General features: G+C 36.2%; 1 protein-coding gene across 1 annotated transcript in view; it reads left to right on the plus strand.

The window, feature by feature from the left end:
- The window catches only part of Rala (Ras-like protein A), a 114676-nt gene extending 97729 nt beyond the window's left edge, over window positions 1-16947 (plus strand). The window contains exon 5 of the mRNA XM_090394009.1: window positions 16706-16947. Within this exon, the coding sequence (XP_090250135.1) occupies window positions 16706-16816 (111 nt within the window). The 3' untranslated portion in view covers window positions 16817-16947. The remainder of the gene's footprint in view (window positions 1-16705) is intronic.
- Window positions 16948-17316: the final 369 nt, after the last annotated feature.

Genomic DNA, 17316 nt, shown 5'->3' on the forward strand with positions numbered 1-17316 from the left:
GTAACAAACCTACGAAAACTGATTCGGCAATTTGAAACTACTGGAACTCTAGTAGTGCAGGTAAGCAGGGGATGCAAACCAATCAATCACCATCAAGTTGAACAAGTTGCAACTGCTATTGTGGAACAGGAGATGATGAATGTGCAGGGTACCAGCAGTGCACAAGCAATATCCCAAGAAACGGATATCGCACACACAACGTTGTGGAAAATCCTACATCAGATGTTGAAATTTTACCCCTATAAAATCAGTCATGTTCAAGAATTGTGCCCTGGTGATGCGACCACACAAATCGACTTATCTTTGAGATTCTTAGCGTGCATGGAAGTGGATGATGCATGGCCGTGGCAGATTTTATGGAGTGACGAAGCGCACTTTTATTTGAACGGCGATATTAACACACGCAACTGTCGCATTTGGGCTGCAACTAATCCGCACTTGTGTCTGCAGATGCCTATCCACTCGCCCAAAGTCGCAGTGTGGTGCGGATTTACGGCATCTTTTATCATCGGTCCATACTTTTACGAGGAAAATCTCCAAAATGGACCAGTGACCTGTTCCATCAATGCTAACAGGTATGCCAATATGCTACAGAAGTTTGAGGTTTCACAACTGCAGCAAAGAGGATGTCTCGATTCGACCATCTTCATGCAGGATGGATGGTGCACCACCTCGTATCAGACTTCAGGTACAGCGTGTTTTGTGACATTTCTAGTCATGCATTTCCCACGCCATGGCCACCGAGATCGCCTGATCTCAATCCTTGTGATTTTTGGCTGTAGGGATTTCTTAAAAGCATTGTGTATCAAGGACATGCACCCGATATTCCAACTTTGAAAGATCGAATAACGTTACATGTGAGACAAATCAATTCCGATATGTTGCAAGCCACTGTGGAAAATGTCGTGCACAGTATGCAGTTCCTGGAACACCAGAATGGTGGTCTTATCGAACCTCATTTGTAATTAACAATAAACGTCATGAAATTGATCTGTGCAGTCTCTCATTTGCCATTTAGTCATTCATTAGTCACACCTACTAAAATTAAATTGGCAGTGCCAAAATTTCCCCTGTTGGCGACTTTTGGTACTTTATTTTTTTTTTTGTTTAAGCGAATCCCCATGTTCCACTGTGTACGTCTACCGAATAGTGGTGTGTTTCGTCCAATACATTACTCGCTAGAGGGCTCTGAACACTTCATGTTATTTTATAATCACCCGGTATAAAAGATTGGAAGAATTGATGCATTCTTACCATTAGATTTAAATATTGTAGTGAAGTTATATGTGATCTTTGTTTATTACTATCTATTTGTAATATCTTTTAATGTGGAACTGCCTTCCTCTTGTATTTGTTGTCATCATTACGATGTCATTTAGATGGTGGTGCTTTACGAACTCTTCTGTTCTTTCGTAGCTTTTCAGTTCATGCATACCCCTATAGTAAGAACATTTTTGTCCACCAGGAAACTTGTTCTAACTGTGGAGGAACAACTTTGTCCATAAGGAAGAAACACAGATTTAAATCCATCTTTAGTAAGGGATGGTGATATCTAATGTTGGAATGAAAAAAGTTTTAATAGAATTGAAGTTAACTTCGTTGGAGACATCTCTTCCTTCACCAGAGATTATGTAAAGGGCAACATTTAAGGAACTCATTGGTAACCAAATTTTCTTTAAAGCACTGTATGTGAATCCAACGAGCATCACTGCACCGGACATTTGATGTACAAAAAGTCAGACAATCTTCATTATCCAAAATTTCATTTTGTCTTTAATACTGGTTATCAAAAGTAATGTAATGTTAATAGTGAGACTGCAGAGGGTGAAAAAAAGTTAAAACACAAGTTGAACTAGATTGTAAAATAAAACACAGGTTGAAAATAATCTGAATATGACAAACTGTTTTGCTTAGCAACAGAATTTTGAATGCAGGTATTAAATACTACAAATCACAGGACTGGTATTTCATGCATGAAGCCTTCTGAATGAATTTAGGTATCAGTGGTATGAAATATCCATTATTTTATCTGGTGAGAACTGTGTATAATATATTCAGAAAAAGAACTATTTGACTAGTTTTGTACATCTTCAGATTAAATTATGCAATTAGAAAAACAGGTAACAGATTTTTAAACTAATAACTGTTATTAAATGATATGTTGTCTATATTGAGATAATAGACATGTGGGGTGCTTAAGGGTCAAAGCTGTATAACTGAGAGGAGACCTCCACATAGCCTTTAAAGGAATGTGGAGAACCGACCAGGGCTTCTGACCTAATGTCCAATCCTGACCTTCTCGTGGTGCACCATGTTGGGTATCTACTTGAATACTGAACAAACGAGGATGGGCTGGCAATTTGGAATTTAGCTGACCAAATTGTATTCTTATTGGTTAAACCAAAATAAAAATGATGGTATGACATGACAAAATTTCATGCCGGCTGGGGCGTCGCCTGGATAAACAAGGTCCCCGTTTTTTTTCGCCAAGGCGAACAGCGAAAAGTCAGCTACTGGAACAAATCTGAAAACACTCCCCAACTCAACGTCACCAGAGTTAAAAGATCGGTACTATCAACATAAGAAGCCTGAATGGCAAAGAAATGGAGCTAGCTGATGAATTAGATAAGTACCAGATCGACATAATAGGGGTGCTGAAACAAAAAAGACAAAAACTGGTGAGATCTTTCTGACCAATAAATACAAAATGTTATATTCAGGCAATGACAATCAAGGAAAAGGAGTTAGCCATAGTATTCAACACAAAATACAAGGCTAATCTTCTTGAATGGCAGTCAGTCTCAAGTAGAGTAATGTGGGCAAATATGAGAATGTGGAACTGGACAATGACACTTATTTGTGCCTATGGTCCCACAGAAGGTTCTACTAAGGTAGAAGTGGAGGAATTTTTTGACGCTTTAGAAAATGCAACTGACACAATGAAAAAGGAAAAGTTGATCCTTGTTGGGGATCTACATAGCAGAGTAGGAAATGATTGTGAGACATAGAATAATATTTTGGGAAAATTTGAAGAAAAGAGCAAAGCTAATAATAATGGCAAATATCTGTTGGATTTCTGCTCAGGACATGGATTGAGCAGAAATGTTATTACTAACACCATGTTCCAACATAAAAATGTGCACAAATTCACATGGAGAGAAGAGGCAAGGAATAAGAAACGTCTCATTGACTATGTTATTGTTGATAGTGATGTTTTCTCCCTGGTGCAGGACACCAGAGTGTACAGAGGATTTGAAATTGGAAGTGATCACTATTTAGTCTTGAGCAGGATAAAATTGAATTTCATATTAAAAAAAAATAACATGTAAGAAAGTTTTAAAGCGAATAAAAGTTGAGCAGCTCTCAGATGTGAACTGTAGACTAAAATACACAAAGATTATTGAAGAAAAATTGAAAGAGTTTGAGAACAGGAATCAAACCTTGGAGATTCAGTGGCAAACTCTGAAGAAAACATTGATTGATTCAGCCAGAGAGGCATGTGGTGAGGTTGTCTGCAAGGATAAAAAAATCAGAACTCCCTGGTGGACACAGGAAATTAAAGAGGCAGTGAAGGAAAAGAAGAAAGCATATCAAAAGTTCTTGTCAAATAAGTCAGCTTGTGCTCTTAGAGAATACAGAGACAAATGCAAGAATGCTAAACACTGTAAAACTAGCTAAACAAAAGTCATGGAATGACTTTAGGAAAATATTCTGGAGGTTGTTGAAGAAGCTTAGGAATGGAGGAAAGAGTGCTGTAAAAGGAGGTAGAAACGATAAAGGTGACATGAAAATGGGAAAGAAACATATATTTGAACTATGGAGTAATACTTTGAAAAACTGTCTAAATGAAACAAGCAGTGATGACAGCAAAAGGCATGCAGTCAGGAATACATATCCATACTTGAAGTAGAAAAAAGCCATCAAAGGCTTGAAATGTGGAAAGCCAGCAGGAGTAGATAATATTCGACCAGAAATGCTGAAGTATGGTGGTATAAGTCTTACAGTGGCTGCACTGCATAGTTCAGAAAGCCTGGACAGAGGGACGAATTCCCGATGATTGGAGTAGAGCTCTCTGGACAGAGGGACGAATTCCCGATGATTGGAGTAGAGCTCTCATAGTACCCATATATAAAAAGGGAAATAAAACTGAATGTGAGAATTACAGAGGTATTTCCCTACTGAGTCTTCCTGGCAAGATCTATGCAAGTGTACTTGAGAGACGGTTGAGAAGAATTGTGGAAGAAAAGCTTGGTGAAGAACAAGCTGGATTTAGGCCAAATAGAGGCTATCAGGATCAGGTCTTCACTTTACGACAAATAGTCGAGAAAGCATGGGAATATAACAGAGATCTGTATTTAAGTTTTGTCGATTTGGAAAAGGCATATGACAAGGTTCCAAGAGAGAAGCTATTCAATACGCTGCAGTTATATGGTGTCAATGGGGCATTATGTGAAGCAATACTTAGTCTTTATTTGAGTTGTAAGTCAGCAGTTAGAATTGAAGGAAGTACAGGAAGATGGTTTAATGTTGAATCTGGTGTGAGACAAGGATGTACATTATCTCCTCTGTTATTCATTATCTATATGGATCACATTATGAAGGAAAGTGGTATTAAACCTGATATCAAAATTGGAGATGTTAATGTCAGCTCTTTGCTTTATGCGGATGATGTTATACTTTTAAATAAATCCACTACAAGTCCAGAAGATTCTCTGACTAAATTGAATAGCTGTTGTAATAGATATGGTATGAAGGTCAGCAATAAAAAGACAAAGACAATGAAAATAGGCAGAATCATTGAAAATGTCAACTGTGTTATGAATGGAGAACCTGTGGAACAAGTAAAACATTTCAGCTACTTAGGCACGATTTTTAGTGAAGATGGTAAATTAAATATGGAAATAGACAACAGAATCAGCAAAGCTGGTATGGTGGGAAGTCAAATGAATAAATTCATATGGAATAAGAGAGAAATTAGTCGGAACACTAAATTAGCTGTATACAAGACAGTGTTCAAACTTATAGATCTGAGAGCTGGGTCAGAAGTAAAACACTTGACCAAAGACTAGAGACTGCGGATATGAGAGTCTTGAGAAAGATTATAGAGGGTGAACAGATGGCATCAATGGCAATATCATATTAAAAACAAGGATATTAGGAAAGAACTCAAGATTGTCAGCATCCAGGAATGCGTTAGCAGAGCTAATCTCTGGTGGTATGGTCACTTAAACAGAATTGGCAAAGAAAGATTAGCAAAACAAGTGTTCTCTGCCAGGTTGGCAGCAGGATGACCCAGAGGAAGACCAAGATATAGGTGGATTGATATGGTACAAAGTGCCTTAGACGATGGAATTATAAGATCTGGTAATGTTGGAGTCTTGACAAGTTACAGACTGATTTGGAGGAAAATTATAGATACGTAGTTAGTAATGATGTAATTTTTTTCATGTAGTACTATGATATCATGTACACCCCTTGAGGGTACATGGCAGGAATTTGATGATGATGATGACATGTGGCTCATTGTTGTGATGTGCTCAATAATGTTTCTCATAGTTTACTTCATCAGTTTGTCTTTGATATATGCTGATTCAAGATTAGATTTTTTTTTTTTTTTTTTTTTTACATTGGGTTTTGGACACCTGAGCATTTCAGAAGCTTTAAATCTGCAAACATAGTTGTTGAATTCAGCATATGGCATTCCTGTGAGTGGTACTTCGTTTTTCACTGGTGGTGTTGGTGGGCTTCTTCCTATTAGCCAGCTAGGTTGGCCGATTGGTTAGCATTACCATTCTCCAACCAACAGGTTGTGGATTTGAATATTTCTGATTTTCTTACCTTTGATATGGTGCAGTTATGATCTTTGCTGTCCTTTGCACCATTAAAACTATAAATCATTTTCATATTATGGAGTTTAGGCTAAATGGCCTGTTCCAGTCTCATGCCATTGCTTTCTTGGTCTTCCAATTCTTCTTTTTCCATTGAATTCCTATCCATGTAGTATTTTTTTGGCAGTCTGCTATTGTCCATTGTATTTAGATGTTCTAACCATTTTTGTTTATATTTACTTATATAATAGTTTATGGTTGCCCTTGGTATATCGAGCTATTTTTCTGAGAAATTTCATTTCTGCTGTTTGAATCTGTTTTTCATTCTAATTTTTTTATAGTCCATGTTTCGCTTCTATGTAAGAAGGTTGATTTAGACAGGACATTATATAGTCCAATTCTGGCATGGCACAAAAACATGTTTACTCCATGATTTTGCCAGAGATGGCTTAAATATATTGTTCATTATATCATTTACTTGAATAAAAGTTGATATTTTAATGTCTTTATCTTTTTCATCTTCATATGATGAGTCACATCCCAGGTATTTAAAAGTATTTTCTTCTTCTAATATTTTATTATCTGTTTTGCTTATTGGATTTTCTCCTTTGAAAGGCATTATTTTTGTCTTTACTTTTGATATTCCCATATTATACTGTTCTGAAATTTTATTTCATGCTTTTACTGATCTCTGTAAATCATCTTGCTAATACAATTTAGTTTGAAAATTATAGTGTATCTTTATTGTGGGTTTATTTGTATACCAAATGAGTTGTGATGCTTCCATATTGTTACCATTTTATATATATATATATATATTTATTTTATTTTTTGTTGTATATGGGCAAGGGATATCCCAGAGGAGGAAAGTCACTAGTGTTTGTTCAAGGGTCATTTTAGGAACCATTGTTGTTGCTTAATTTGTATGTAAATGACATTGGGGAGAGTTACGAGAAGTAGAGCAGATATAGCAAGATGGCCTAAATAGACTGAATGGACAAATGTGTGGGTGATGTCAGTTTAATGTTGCAGAGTGTGAGGTTTCAAAATTTGATAAGCAAAAATGTGATGCATAGTATAAGATTGGTGGGGATATTTTAGAAGAGGTGGAGAACATGAAAGATTTGGGAGTTATGGTGAATAGGGACTTGAAATTTCATGGACATTTTGCTGAAATTATGAGGACAACACAACAGATTATGGGGATGATGCAGAGAACACTGACATGTAGAAATAAGGATGTTTTGATTCCACTGTACAAGTCTTTGATCAGGCTGCATATGGATTATCGTTCACATATTTGGTCATATTTTCAAAAGGATGATGAGATGTTGAAGAGGGTGCAGAGACGATTGAGTAAGTTTTCTTGTCTCTGAAATGTGAAATATGAGGACAGATTGAGAAAATTCAATTTTCAGAACCTAGTGGATAGAAGGAAGAGGGAAGACATGATTGCAAAGTATAAGCTAAGGGCCAATTATCAGATGAGGAGGATGAGATTTCTTCATAGAATATCTGGTGATGGGGGGGGGGGAATCCCTGGAAGCTGTATAAGGTGGATGTGAGCGAGGGGATGAGGAGTAGGTTTTTTACATGGAGAATGATTGGAATTTATTGCCTGAGAGTGAGTGCAGAGAAGTGAATGCATTTAAGTCAAGTACGATGAGCTGTACATATGAGAGTGTGATCTCCCATGATGAGTCTTTTGACTCCATGGAATTGTTGATGATAATAATAGTGTTTTTTTTTTCACAAAAATGAATCCTTTTAACAACCACAAACCTCTGGTCAAGATGAGATTTCTCTTCTTAGGCTTATTCTAATGTCAAATCATTCTCTTGGCATAAACAATTTGCAAATATTGTCTCCTCCAATCCAGAAAATTTGGGTTTTCTTTGCTTGCAACAATCTTTACCTGTGAACAGCTATTAACTATTCCGATCCAAAATCCACCTATCTATTGAATAAATTCTATTCATACATTTTGGATGATACCCCAAAAGAGCTACCTAAAATTACTTGACTCAGTACAGAAGATAATCAGGTCGATTAATCATCAATCTCTCATTAGTTCACTTCACTTTATCACACATTCAGTTTCTGATATTTGCAATTTCTACAAGTATTTCCTTGGACTATTCCTCAAAAGCAGCCTCAGCAATTCTTCCTTCACTCTTTTAAATCTATTAAAATTTGTGCAGCAGCTATTCAACACCATTTCACAGTTCAAATCAATTGACAGTTGGTTTCTGTTCTCTGGAATGTAGAGTATGACAAATTAAGAGAATTCAAATTACAGAGCCTAGTGAATAGAAGGGAGAGAATATGACTGAGATGTATAAGTTGGTAAGGAGTAATTACCAGATTAAGTATGAGCAAGTGGGTGAAGAGTAGATTTTTTCATGGAGAGTAGCAGGTGATTGGAATGCATTGAATGAGTGTGGTGTTTGCAGGCGATGAATGCATGTAAGTCAAGGTATGATGAGTGTGAGTGTGAGAGTGGGACCTCCCACAATGAGTGACTCCATGGAAGTCTGTTGATGATGATAATATGTTCTTTCTATTTCTATGATATCTTTCCTGAGCTGAGGCTGAAGTTATACAAACATGTCGAAGACCTAGCCAATTTGACTGGGCAGTATATACATGCTGATATTCAGTTTGCCCTAGTACTAAATTCTTATCCAGGTTATGCAACAGTTCTTCAACCTCATTCTCATGTACCTCTGTCTTCATCCATATACATCTGGTTGATATATCTTAGTATAGTGAGCATAGCATTCATTAATTGAACACCCTCATCAGCTTCTGTCAATCATCTTTGCTGAATGCAGATGGTACAGAAGTACCTTCTGTATTCAGTAAAGTTATTCTTCCCTGTTTTTTTTTTTACTTGCAACATGATAGAATTCTTTAGCTTGCATATCCAATTTCTTTTCATACTCTGATTTAGCCTTCTGCACAATACTCAACTTTTCTGGCCTGCTTTTATGTATTTCATAACTCCTCTCTCTCTTATTATGATATTCTTCCACATCACTTATGGATTTCTTGCTTAATAAGGTTGCACATCTGTTTCACTCTGATCCTATTTGTTCTTCAAAGTGTTGTGATTATTCAGTTACTGCATCATTTTAAGCACTTTTTTCAAAGATTCCCATGCATTGCCGATATCTTTCCCATTCAGCAACTTATACCATGGGACCAAAGATAGTATTCTCCTGAGTTGGTCCAGCTTTATAGTCCAGCATGTAACTTGTCCTAATTTGAGCATGTATATAATTAGCTATTCCCCAGGAAAGTGCTGCATAACTGTCACCAATTAATGGTAACTGAGACCCCCCCCCCTCTCTTCTGACACTGATCAAATCTAACATTCTCTGACATCAAGTTCCTTCTTTCCCATGCTGTTTGCAATAATTGGAAAATTACTGTTATGTGGACAATACTTAGCTTAACCAAGGCAAAGAAGACTAAACAGATCAAATATGAGATAAACGTTTTGATTGGAAGGCAGTTTCAAGTAGAGTTGGGTGGGCAATCAAAATGAAGAAATGGATAATGGAAGTTATTTGTGCCTATAAATGCACAGAATATTCTAAGGAAGAAGTCAGTTATTAGAGTAAGCAGCTGACACAAAGTGGAAAAAGTGGGATTGTTAGATAGATCTAAATAACAGAGTAGAAAATTAATCTCACCAGGAATATAAAACCATTCTGGGAAAATTTGGAAAAAAGGACAATGCTAATAATAAGTACCTGCTGGATTTCTGCTGAGGATATGGACTATTCATTAACACCATGTTTCAACATAAACATATGCAGAAGTTCATGCGGAGAGAAGACTTGACAAATAAGATAGGCATCATTAACTATGTTAATATTGATAGTAATATTTTTATGATGGTTCAAGATACAAGAATAGACAAAGGATTTGAAATTGGAAGTAATCATTACGAAGTTTAAGTAGGATGAAAGTGAATATTACGTTTTAAAGAGCAATATGTAAGAACATTTTTAAAAGAATTCAAGCAAGCTGAGCAGATTTTATGGGTAAACTGTAAACTGAACTATACAAACATCAAAGAAAAAATGAAATAGTTCGTAAACAAGAACCAAACCCTGGAAGTCTCAGTAGCAAATTCTGAAGAAAAAATTGATTCATCTAGGGAAGCATGTCATGAAGTTGTTTGCAAAGATATAAATATAAAATCACTATGACAGACACAAGTTAAAGAAGCAGTTCTGGAAAAGAAGAAAGCTCAGATAGTTCTTACCAAATAACTCAGCAGATGTCCTAAATAGTAGGAAATTGCATGAAAGATGAGTTATGCGTAAAAGTAGCTGAAAAAGTCGTGAGAAGACTTCAGTAAGATATATCAGAAAGGTAAAAACTTTTTGGAGGCTATTGAAAAAGCTTAGAAATGGAGTAAAGAGTACTGTAAAAGAAGTTAAAGATGATAAAGGTGACATGAAAACTGAAGATAAGGATATTCTAGATATCTGGATTAATTATAATTACTTTGAAACACTGCTAAACAAAATAGTAACAGACAAAATTCAAGAGGAAAGCAAACAAGGTACATATACTTGAAGTAGAAAAAGTTATCAAAAGGTTGAAATGTAGAGACAGGTGGAGTAGATGATATTTGACCAGAATTGCTCATATACAGAGGTGCAAGTGTTGTGCATTGAGTACACTGCATAATTCAGAGAACCTTGTCAGACGATCAAATTCCAGATGATTAGAATAGAACGTTCCTAGTTCCCATATATAAAGTGGAATAAAACTGAATGTGAGAATTACAGAGAAACTTCTCAACTAAGTGTTCCAGATAAGATTTATGCAAGTAAGATAATTGTTATTATGGGAAACTCCAAGGAGTTCTTAGACTCATCAAGCAAGGTCCTAAACATCATGTCAAGAACTATCCAACATTTGTGCATTATCTATAATATTTTGCTTTGAACTCATTCACAGTCATGGCACCCATATCAGACTCTGGTAACTTGTTCCACTCATTCACTACTCTCCAAGCAAAAAAAGCTAGTTCTAACACCTTTGCTAACTCACCCTTACTCAGTTTCCATGGATGGCCCCTAGTTCCACCACCAGATCTGTTCTGAAAAATTTCCTCTGAATTAATCTTGTAAAAACCCTTCAATAATTTTATATGTCTCAATCATATCATTCCTTTTTCCACCTATCAACCAGTTTCTGTAATCCACAAATCTTCAACCTGTTCTCCTAAGGTTCATTCCATAGACCTGCTACCATCTTGGTCAATTGTTTCTGGATCCTCTCCACCTCCTCATCACCAAGAAACTCTGGCACCCAGATCTGCATGCAGTAGTCAAGATGGGGTTTTGTCAAGACTTAATAAAGAGGAACAATAGCCTGTTCGTCAAAGTATTCTTTAGTAACCAAGTGATCTGATGAACTGCTTTAGCCACTTTTGCTTTTGTCCCTTTAACTTGAACTCCCTATCCACTCCAAAGTCTCTGGCTTCATCAATTTCCTGAAGTACAGTTCCACCAATGCGATATATAGCTAGTAATCTTTTCGACCCAAAATACCTAATCTTATACTTTGCCACAGTAACCTGACATCCATTCTCCTTTGCCCAGTCTGCCAATCTATCCAAATCATCCTGCAAAATTTTGACTTCTGTATTAACTATTGCTCTACCTAACTTTGCATCATATACTTGAGAATAGGCTGAGAAAAACTGTAGAATAGATGTATGAGAGTTTTGAGAAAAATTAGGGACTTAACCTAGATAGCATCAATGACAGAATCACATTAAAATGAAGATATTAGAAAGGCACTTGACATTGTTAGTATTCAAGAATGTGTGAGCTGGGATAATCTGAAGTGCTATGGTCATTTAAACAGAATGGGAGAAAAAAGGTATTTGATGCTTGAGATTAATAATAATGTAAACTTAACTATGCAATTTTGTCATAGTAGCCTGTATATACACCGCTTATGGGTACCTATCAGGAAATTGATGATGTTGAGATATACTCTAGCATGTATTCAATGGTGACAATGTCACGCAGCTTTTGAGATATTAGTGATATTTGTTTTCATAAAATTCTTTCAAATTCCACCAGTGTGGTTTATCGTTCAGTTCATCATCCCTATCAGTTCACTGTGAGCCTCTGTAGCTCATTCGGTATAGACTTGGTTGGAAAGACCTGGTTTCGATTCCTCGTCCATGACTTGAGGAATGGTCTTTATTTGGTCTCTTTCGATTAAAGGTGAGTTAGCTAGTCTCATACGAAAGTAGAGGGTTTTTTGTCCCTCAGAGCAGGCAAACCAGTCCCGTAAACACACTGTGCTACAGTCAAAAAAATACATACTTAATCTCTCATTAGGAGGGCTCAACCAGTCCTAAGGGACAGTCAAGGATGGGGGGGGGGGGGACCCTCACACGGATGATTAAAAAAAATCAGTTCATTGAGTTCTTCTGAGAAGATGATAATATCAACAAATAGAATATTGCTTATTGCATCATATCTTAAGTTCCTGATGCCTATGTCGGTCCACTTAAGTTTTCTCAATACTTGAGTGGTGGAGCAGTTAAAAAAAAACACACACACACACACACAAGGTCATTACAATTAAAGTTAATATTTCGAAAGGCTGTAACTGGGTAACTATTCAGCGGAACGATTTAACATTTAACACGGTGTGTGCAGCAATGGAATTTTATTTTGCACAAGAAACATTAGTTCTAAAACTTACCACCAGGGTGATACATGGTCCTGCAATATGTGTAAATTATGTATGATACTCCTGATAAGCAGTGAAATGCTGCGACCGTACTATTTATGCAAATGACATATTCCTAATGATGTATTCTTCGAAAGAAGCGTCTTTAAAAGCAGTTAGTTGCGGAATATGTCAGTTCATTGCCTGTGAGCAGACGTGTTAAAACACAATGTCACCATTACCAAAGGATTGCATTTTCTTACCAAAATAACAGCTGTGCCTTGATAGCACTGCCAAAGTTCAGAACATTAAAGGGATTAAAAACAGGTCCTATGACTGCAAATGATTTACACAAAATTATCTGGAAATTTGAAGAGATGGGTTCCTTAGATGTCAAACTTGACAAGAGGACAGAAAAATGGCAGATGCCATCAGGGTTCATGAGAAACATTTGTCCTACAGTTTCTTGCTTGGATTGAGGTGGACAATAACTGGCCATGAAACATTTTCTGAACTGACAAAATTTACTTCCATCTGGATGGTGCTGAGAATACACACATCTGCAGAATTTGAACAACCACAAACCCACAAGTTGTGCAACAGATTTCGCTTCATTCCCCGAAGGTCACCATTTGGTATGATTTTACAGCAGAATTCATTATTGGAACTCTCTTTTTCGAGGAGCTTGGTCCTGCTGGTCTCATTACCTGCACTGTCAATGGCCAGTGATGTGCATCTCTCTAGGCTAATCAGGTGATTCCAACACTTCAACAGCATCAGTGCTTGGATTCAAGTTTTTATGCAGGATGGTGCTCCTCCTCAAATCACTATCAGTGTCAAGCAGCTGCTTCAGACACATCTTACAGAAGACAGAATCATCAGCCATCATTTTCATACAATGTGGCTAGCTTGCTCACCCGGGTCTGAACCTCCTGCGAATTTTGGTTGTGGGAATGTTTCATAAACGTTGGTTATCCTGGACACACAGACAACTTAGTAGACCTCAAGACCAGCATTACATGCTATAACCATAACATTTTGAGTGAAACTCTGTGGTTGAGTATGCAATTGCAATTTCAGCATGTTGAATATATTGTGTAGCCACACAACATTCCGTAATTCAAAACTTGTGACGTTTTGAATTATCCACTATGGTATTGCAGCGGCATGTATTGCCATATTGATAATACAGACAAAGCATTCACATCTGACTCTGGCAACCCATTCCACTTGTTCACAACTCCAAACATAAAATCTAGTCTTCACATCCCTACTAACCACACCATTATTTAACTTCCAGGGATGACCTCTTGTTCTGGTCCCTCTAGCCAAGTGCTGAAACATTTCCCCTCAATCCTATAAAACCCTTTAAGCAACTTAAATGTTTCTATCATATCTCCTCTTTTTCCCTATCAACCAACTTCTGCAATCAACACATCTTCCATCTATATTCATAGGGAACATTCAACAGACAACTCATCTCTGAATCCTCTCCACCGCTTCCTCTTCCCCAAGAAACCCAGACTTGAGCACAGTAATCCAGATGTGGACCAATAAAGAGTAATAACAATTTTATTATCTCTATATGTTAATGTGTTCTTCAGTAGCTGAGTAATCTTATGGGTTCTTAGCAATATGTCCTCTAAACTGTCTACCACCATCCCTAAATCTCTAGCTGCTTCTATTTCCCGGAGTACAGCACCATCAATATGATAAACAGCTTGTAATCTATTTTCCCAAAATGCATAACTTTACATTTCTCCACGTTAAACTGACACCCATTATCTTTTGCCCATACTGATATCCTATTTAAATTGCTCTCCGCATTGCCTTGATTAACTATCACTCTATAATTTTGTATTGGCAAACAACCGAATATTTCCTATATCATTTATGTACAAAATAAGCAGCAGTGTTCCCAGTACTGAACCTTATGGCACACCACTAGTTATCTGTTTTTGCCTAGATTCTACCCCCCCTCCATGTAACCACTTTTTGATATTTGTCCAGCATCCATCCTCTTATCCACTTAACCAGTGTTATGTCTATCCACGTTTGTTCTAATTTGTGTAACAGTGTTCCATGCGTTATTCAGTGAAATGCCTTTGCAAAATCATCATGTAGCCATTTCCTTTATCCAACTCAGCAATTACTCCATTATAAAAAGTTAACTAAGGCATGAACTACCCTTCATAAAGTCATGTTGACCCTCGTACAGTATCATATTTTTATCTACCCATTCTTGAATGCTTTTTGACCAATTTTTCTACTACTTTTATCACCATGTCTGAGATACTGATTGGTCTATAATTTGCTACTGCAGTCTTAGAACCTACTTTATGCAAGGGAATTATTTTGTCCTCTTTCAACTCCCTTGAAAATCTACCAGAGCTGAGATTTAAATTTAAGAACATAGTCAGAGGCATTGCCAGTTCCCTTGCACATTCTCGAAAAACCCTAGCTGATATACCATCTAATTCCACAGCTGTATTTACATTGAGATTCTGCAATATATTATCTCAATTCATCCACCTCTGTTCAAACATCAATGTCTGTCATATGTTAAAGCAGTAACCTCACCAGGATGATATATCCTTGCAAAAGTGGTCACTCAGTAACAACTATTTTATCTGCTTCTGTCTCATCGTGACCATCAACACTCGTTAAGGTTAATCTTCCATAGTCATTCTTCTCATAATTTGAGTTTGCCTTCCTTGCCTGAGTACTGTTGTGAGTTTGCTGGTCACCTTTCTCTTTATATACCCACCACATCATTTTCTTCTTCTGCAGTTCATACTTAATTATCATCCATCTAAGGTAAGGAGGGTTAATCTATCTGATTAACCCTCCTTACCTTAGGTAATCAGTTTAATATTGTTTCATCTAGATGTCCTTTAACTATATTCCATGCACTATTAATATCCTTACCCTGGTGTTTTATGTCATGGCATAGATTTAAGCTTCTTCCTGGATAGAATATATATTTTCTTTCAGAAATTACTTGCAGTTTCTTTTTTTTTTTTCTTTGTTGGTTTTTGTTATTTGTATGTTAGTATTTTTTTCCAAGGCAATGCTTATTAACCCTCCAGCTGGATAATTTTTTGATCAGTATTGTACAAAAAAAAATTTTTTTTTTCAGCAGATTTTGATAAAATTGAAAAATAGTTTCATTGAAGAAGTTTTAACATTACAATAGTAATTTTTCAACTTATCTTTTCTAAGTTCCTCTGGGAGACCCTTTCTGTTACTTTTCACTGTACCAAAAATATCAGTCTTGTCTTTTACAAGCACATTCACAAGATCTAGTGATATATAACAATTATCTACTTTACCCAAGAAATGGTCCATCAGGTCTTAATTTTTTGTGCTAACTGATAAAGCATCATACTTTTTTTTTATACTGTTCCTTTTCCAGGTATAAAAAATAAAATCTAGAAAGTCTTGAAATCTGCATTCTCACAAATAGGAAGCTTTCTGCAAAGTAGTATAAGGAAGAGCCTTCTAATGTATAATAAATGTTCCTTTTTCATAAATTTATGATGTCTCTTTTCAGGTGTATATTGCATGTCTTCTTCAGGTAGTTTTGCAGGGGGGGGGGGTTCTAGGAGGGAGAACTTACTACCTTCATATTTCAGTGGCTCTATAAAGATTCTTTGGATCTTAGACAAGATTCAGATGCAGATCTTTCTACCCAAGGCTGTCATCCTTCAGTGGAAAGACAACAAAAATGGTATTCTGAAGGATTTAGTAATTTATACCAATTCTGTGGTTAGGCTTGGGGTGGATGAATGAGCTAAAAGCAGAATTTTTAGGAATTAAGATTGAAGCAAGATTCATTATGTTTAAGTAGAATGAATGAATGAAATGAAAGGAGATCTTTGGTAAGAAAGAGTAGGAAGGTGCCTAAATTATTCCTAATGATTAAAATGAAGTTGAAACATTTCCATGCTATAACTTGTGGATACTAAAAATGTCCAGGAAGATAACCCAGAGGTACACCTCTCTCTCTCACTTACACAAACACACGGTCTTGATTCACTTTTTTTTTTTTTTTTTAAATGGTTCTATGAGTTATCTGCAAAGTATAAACAGAATATTTTTATGTATTGAGAAAGAACAAAAAAACCAATATACTTAATGTTTTCATGGTTATTTTTCAGGTATTCTTTCATCTAATGAGAGAAATTAGGAATCAGAAGCGAGCTTTATGTAAAACAAATAATGGACCTAAAAAACCTGGACGACGGAAGAAGAAATGTATTATATTGTAAATTATTTAATCCTGTCCATGGATATTTTATCTGGCAGTGTCCATTGCAAAGTATGGGGAATCATTTCTTGTTAAGAGGAGTGTGTTTTTCCTTTTTGTTTTGATCTAGAATAAAGGGAAACTGTAAACATCTTTAATGTTTTCTTACAAGCGTTTATTTTCAGAATATACTTTGCTGTGAACATTACACATTTTATTCTATTAAGAATTAAGTGATTCCCAGTGTCAAAGTCATAGTTCCAGCTAAAACAAACTTGTGATAAAGGAAGCATAATTCAGCATTGATTAATTGCTGTTAAATTTATATCTGCAAGTTAAAAATTGTGGAAAGACTTGTTTTGGCACAAAATATAAGCAGCATATGTCTGAGAAATACAGAAGTATAAGCAGTTTTTAAGTTGGTTTGTTTCAATTAAATATGGTGATGTATGCCTGCATTTTTTAATGATGTAAAAAGTAGTAATAACTGAACTTCTTTCTTCCATAAGAATTGTTTCCATA

Source organism: Typopeltis vanoorti, chromosome 6 (genome assembly GCF_054136105.1).
Source record: "Typopeltis vanoorti isolate ZY-2024b chromosome 6, IOZ_Tvanoo_1.0, whole genome shotgun sequence".
NCBI classification, from domain to species: domain Eukaryota; kingdom Metazoa; phylum Arthropoda; class Arachnida; order Uropygi; family Thelyphonidae; genus Typopeltis; species Typopeltis vanoorti.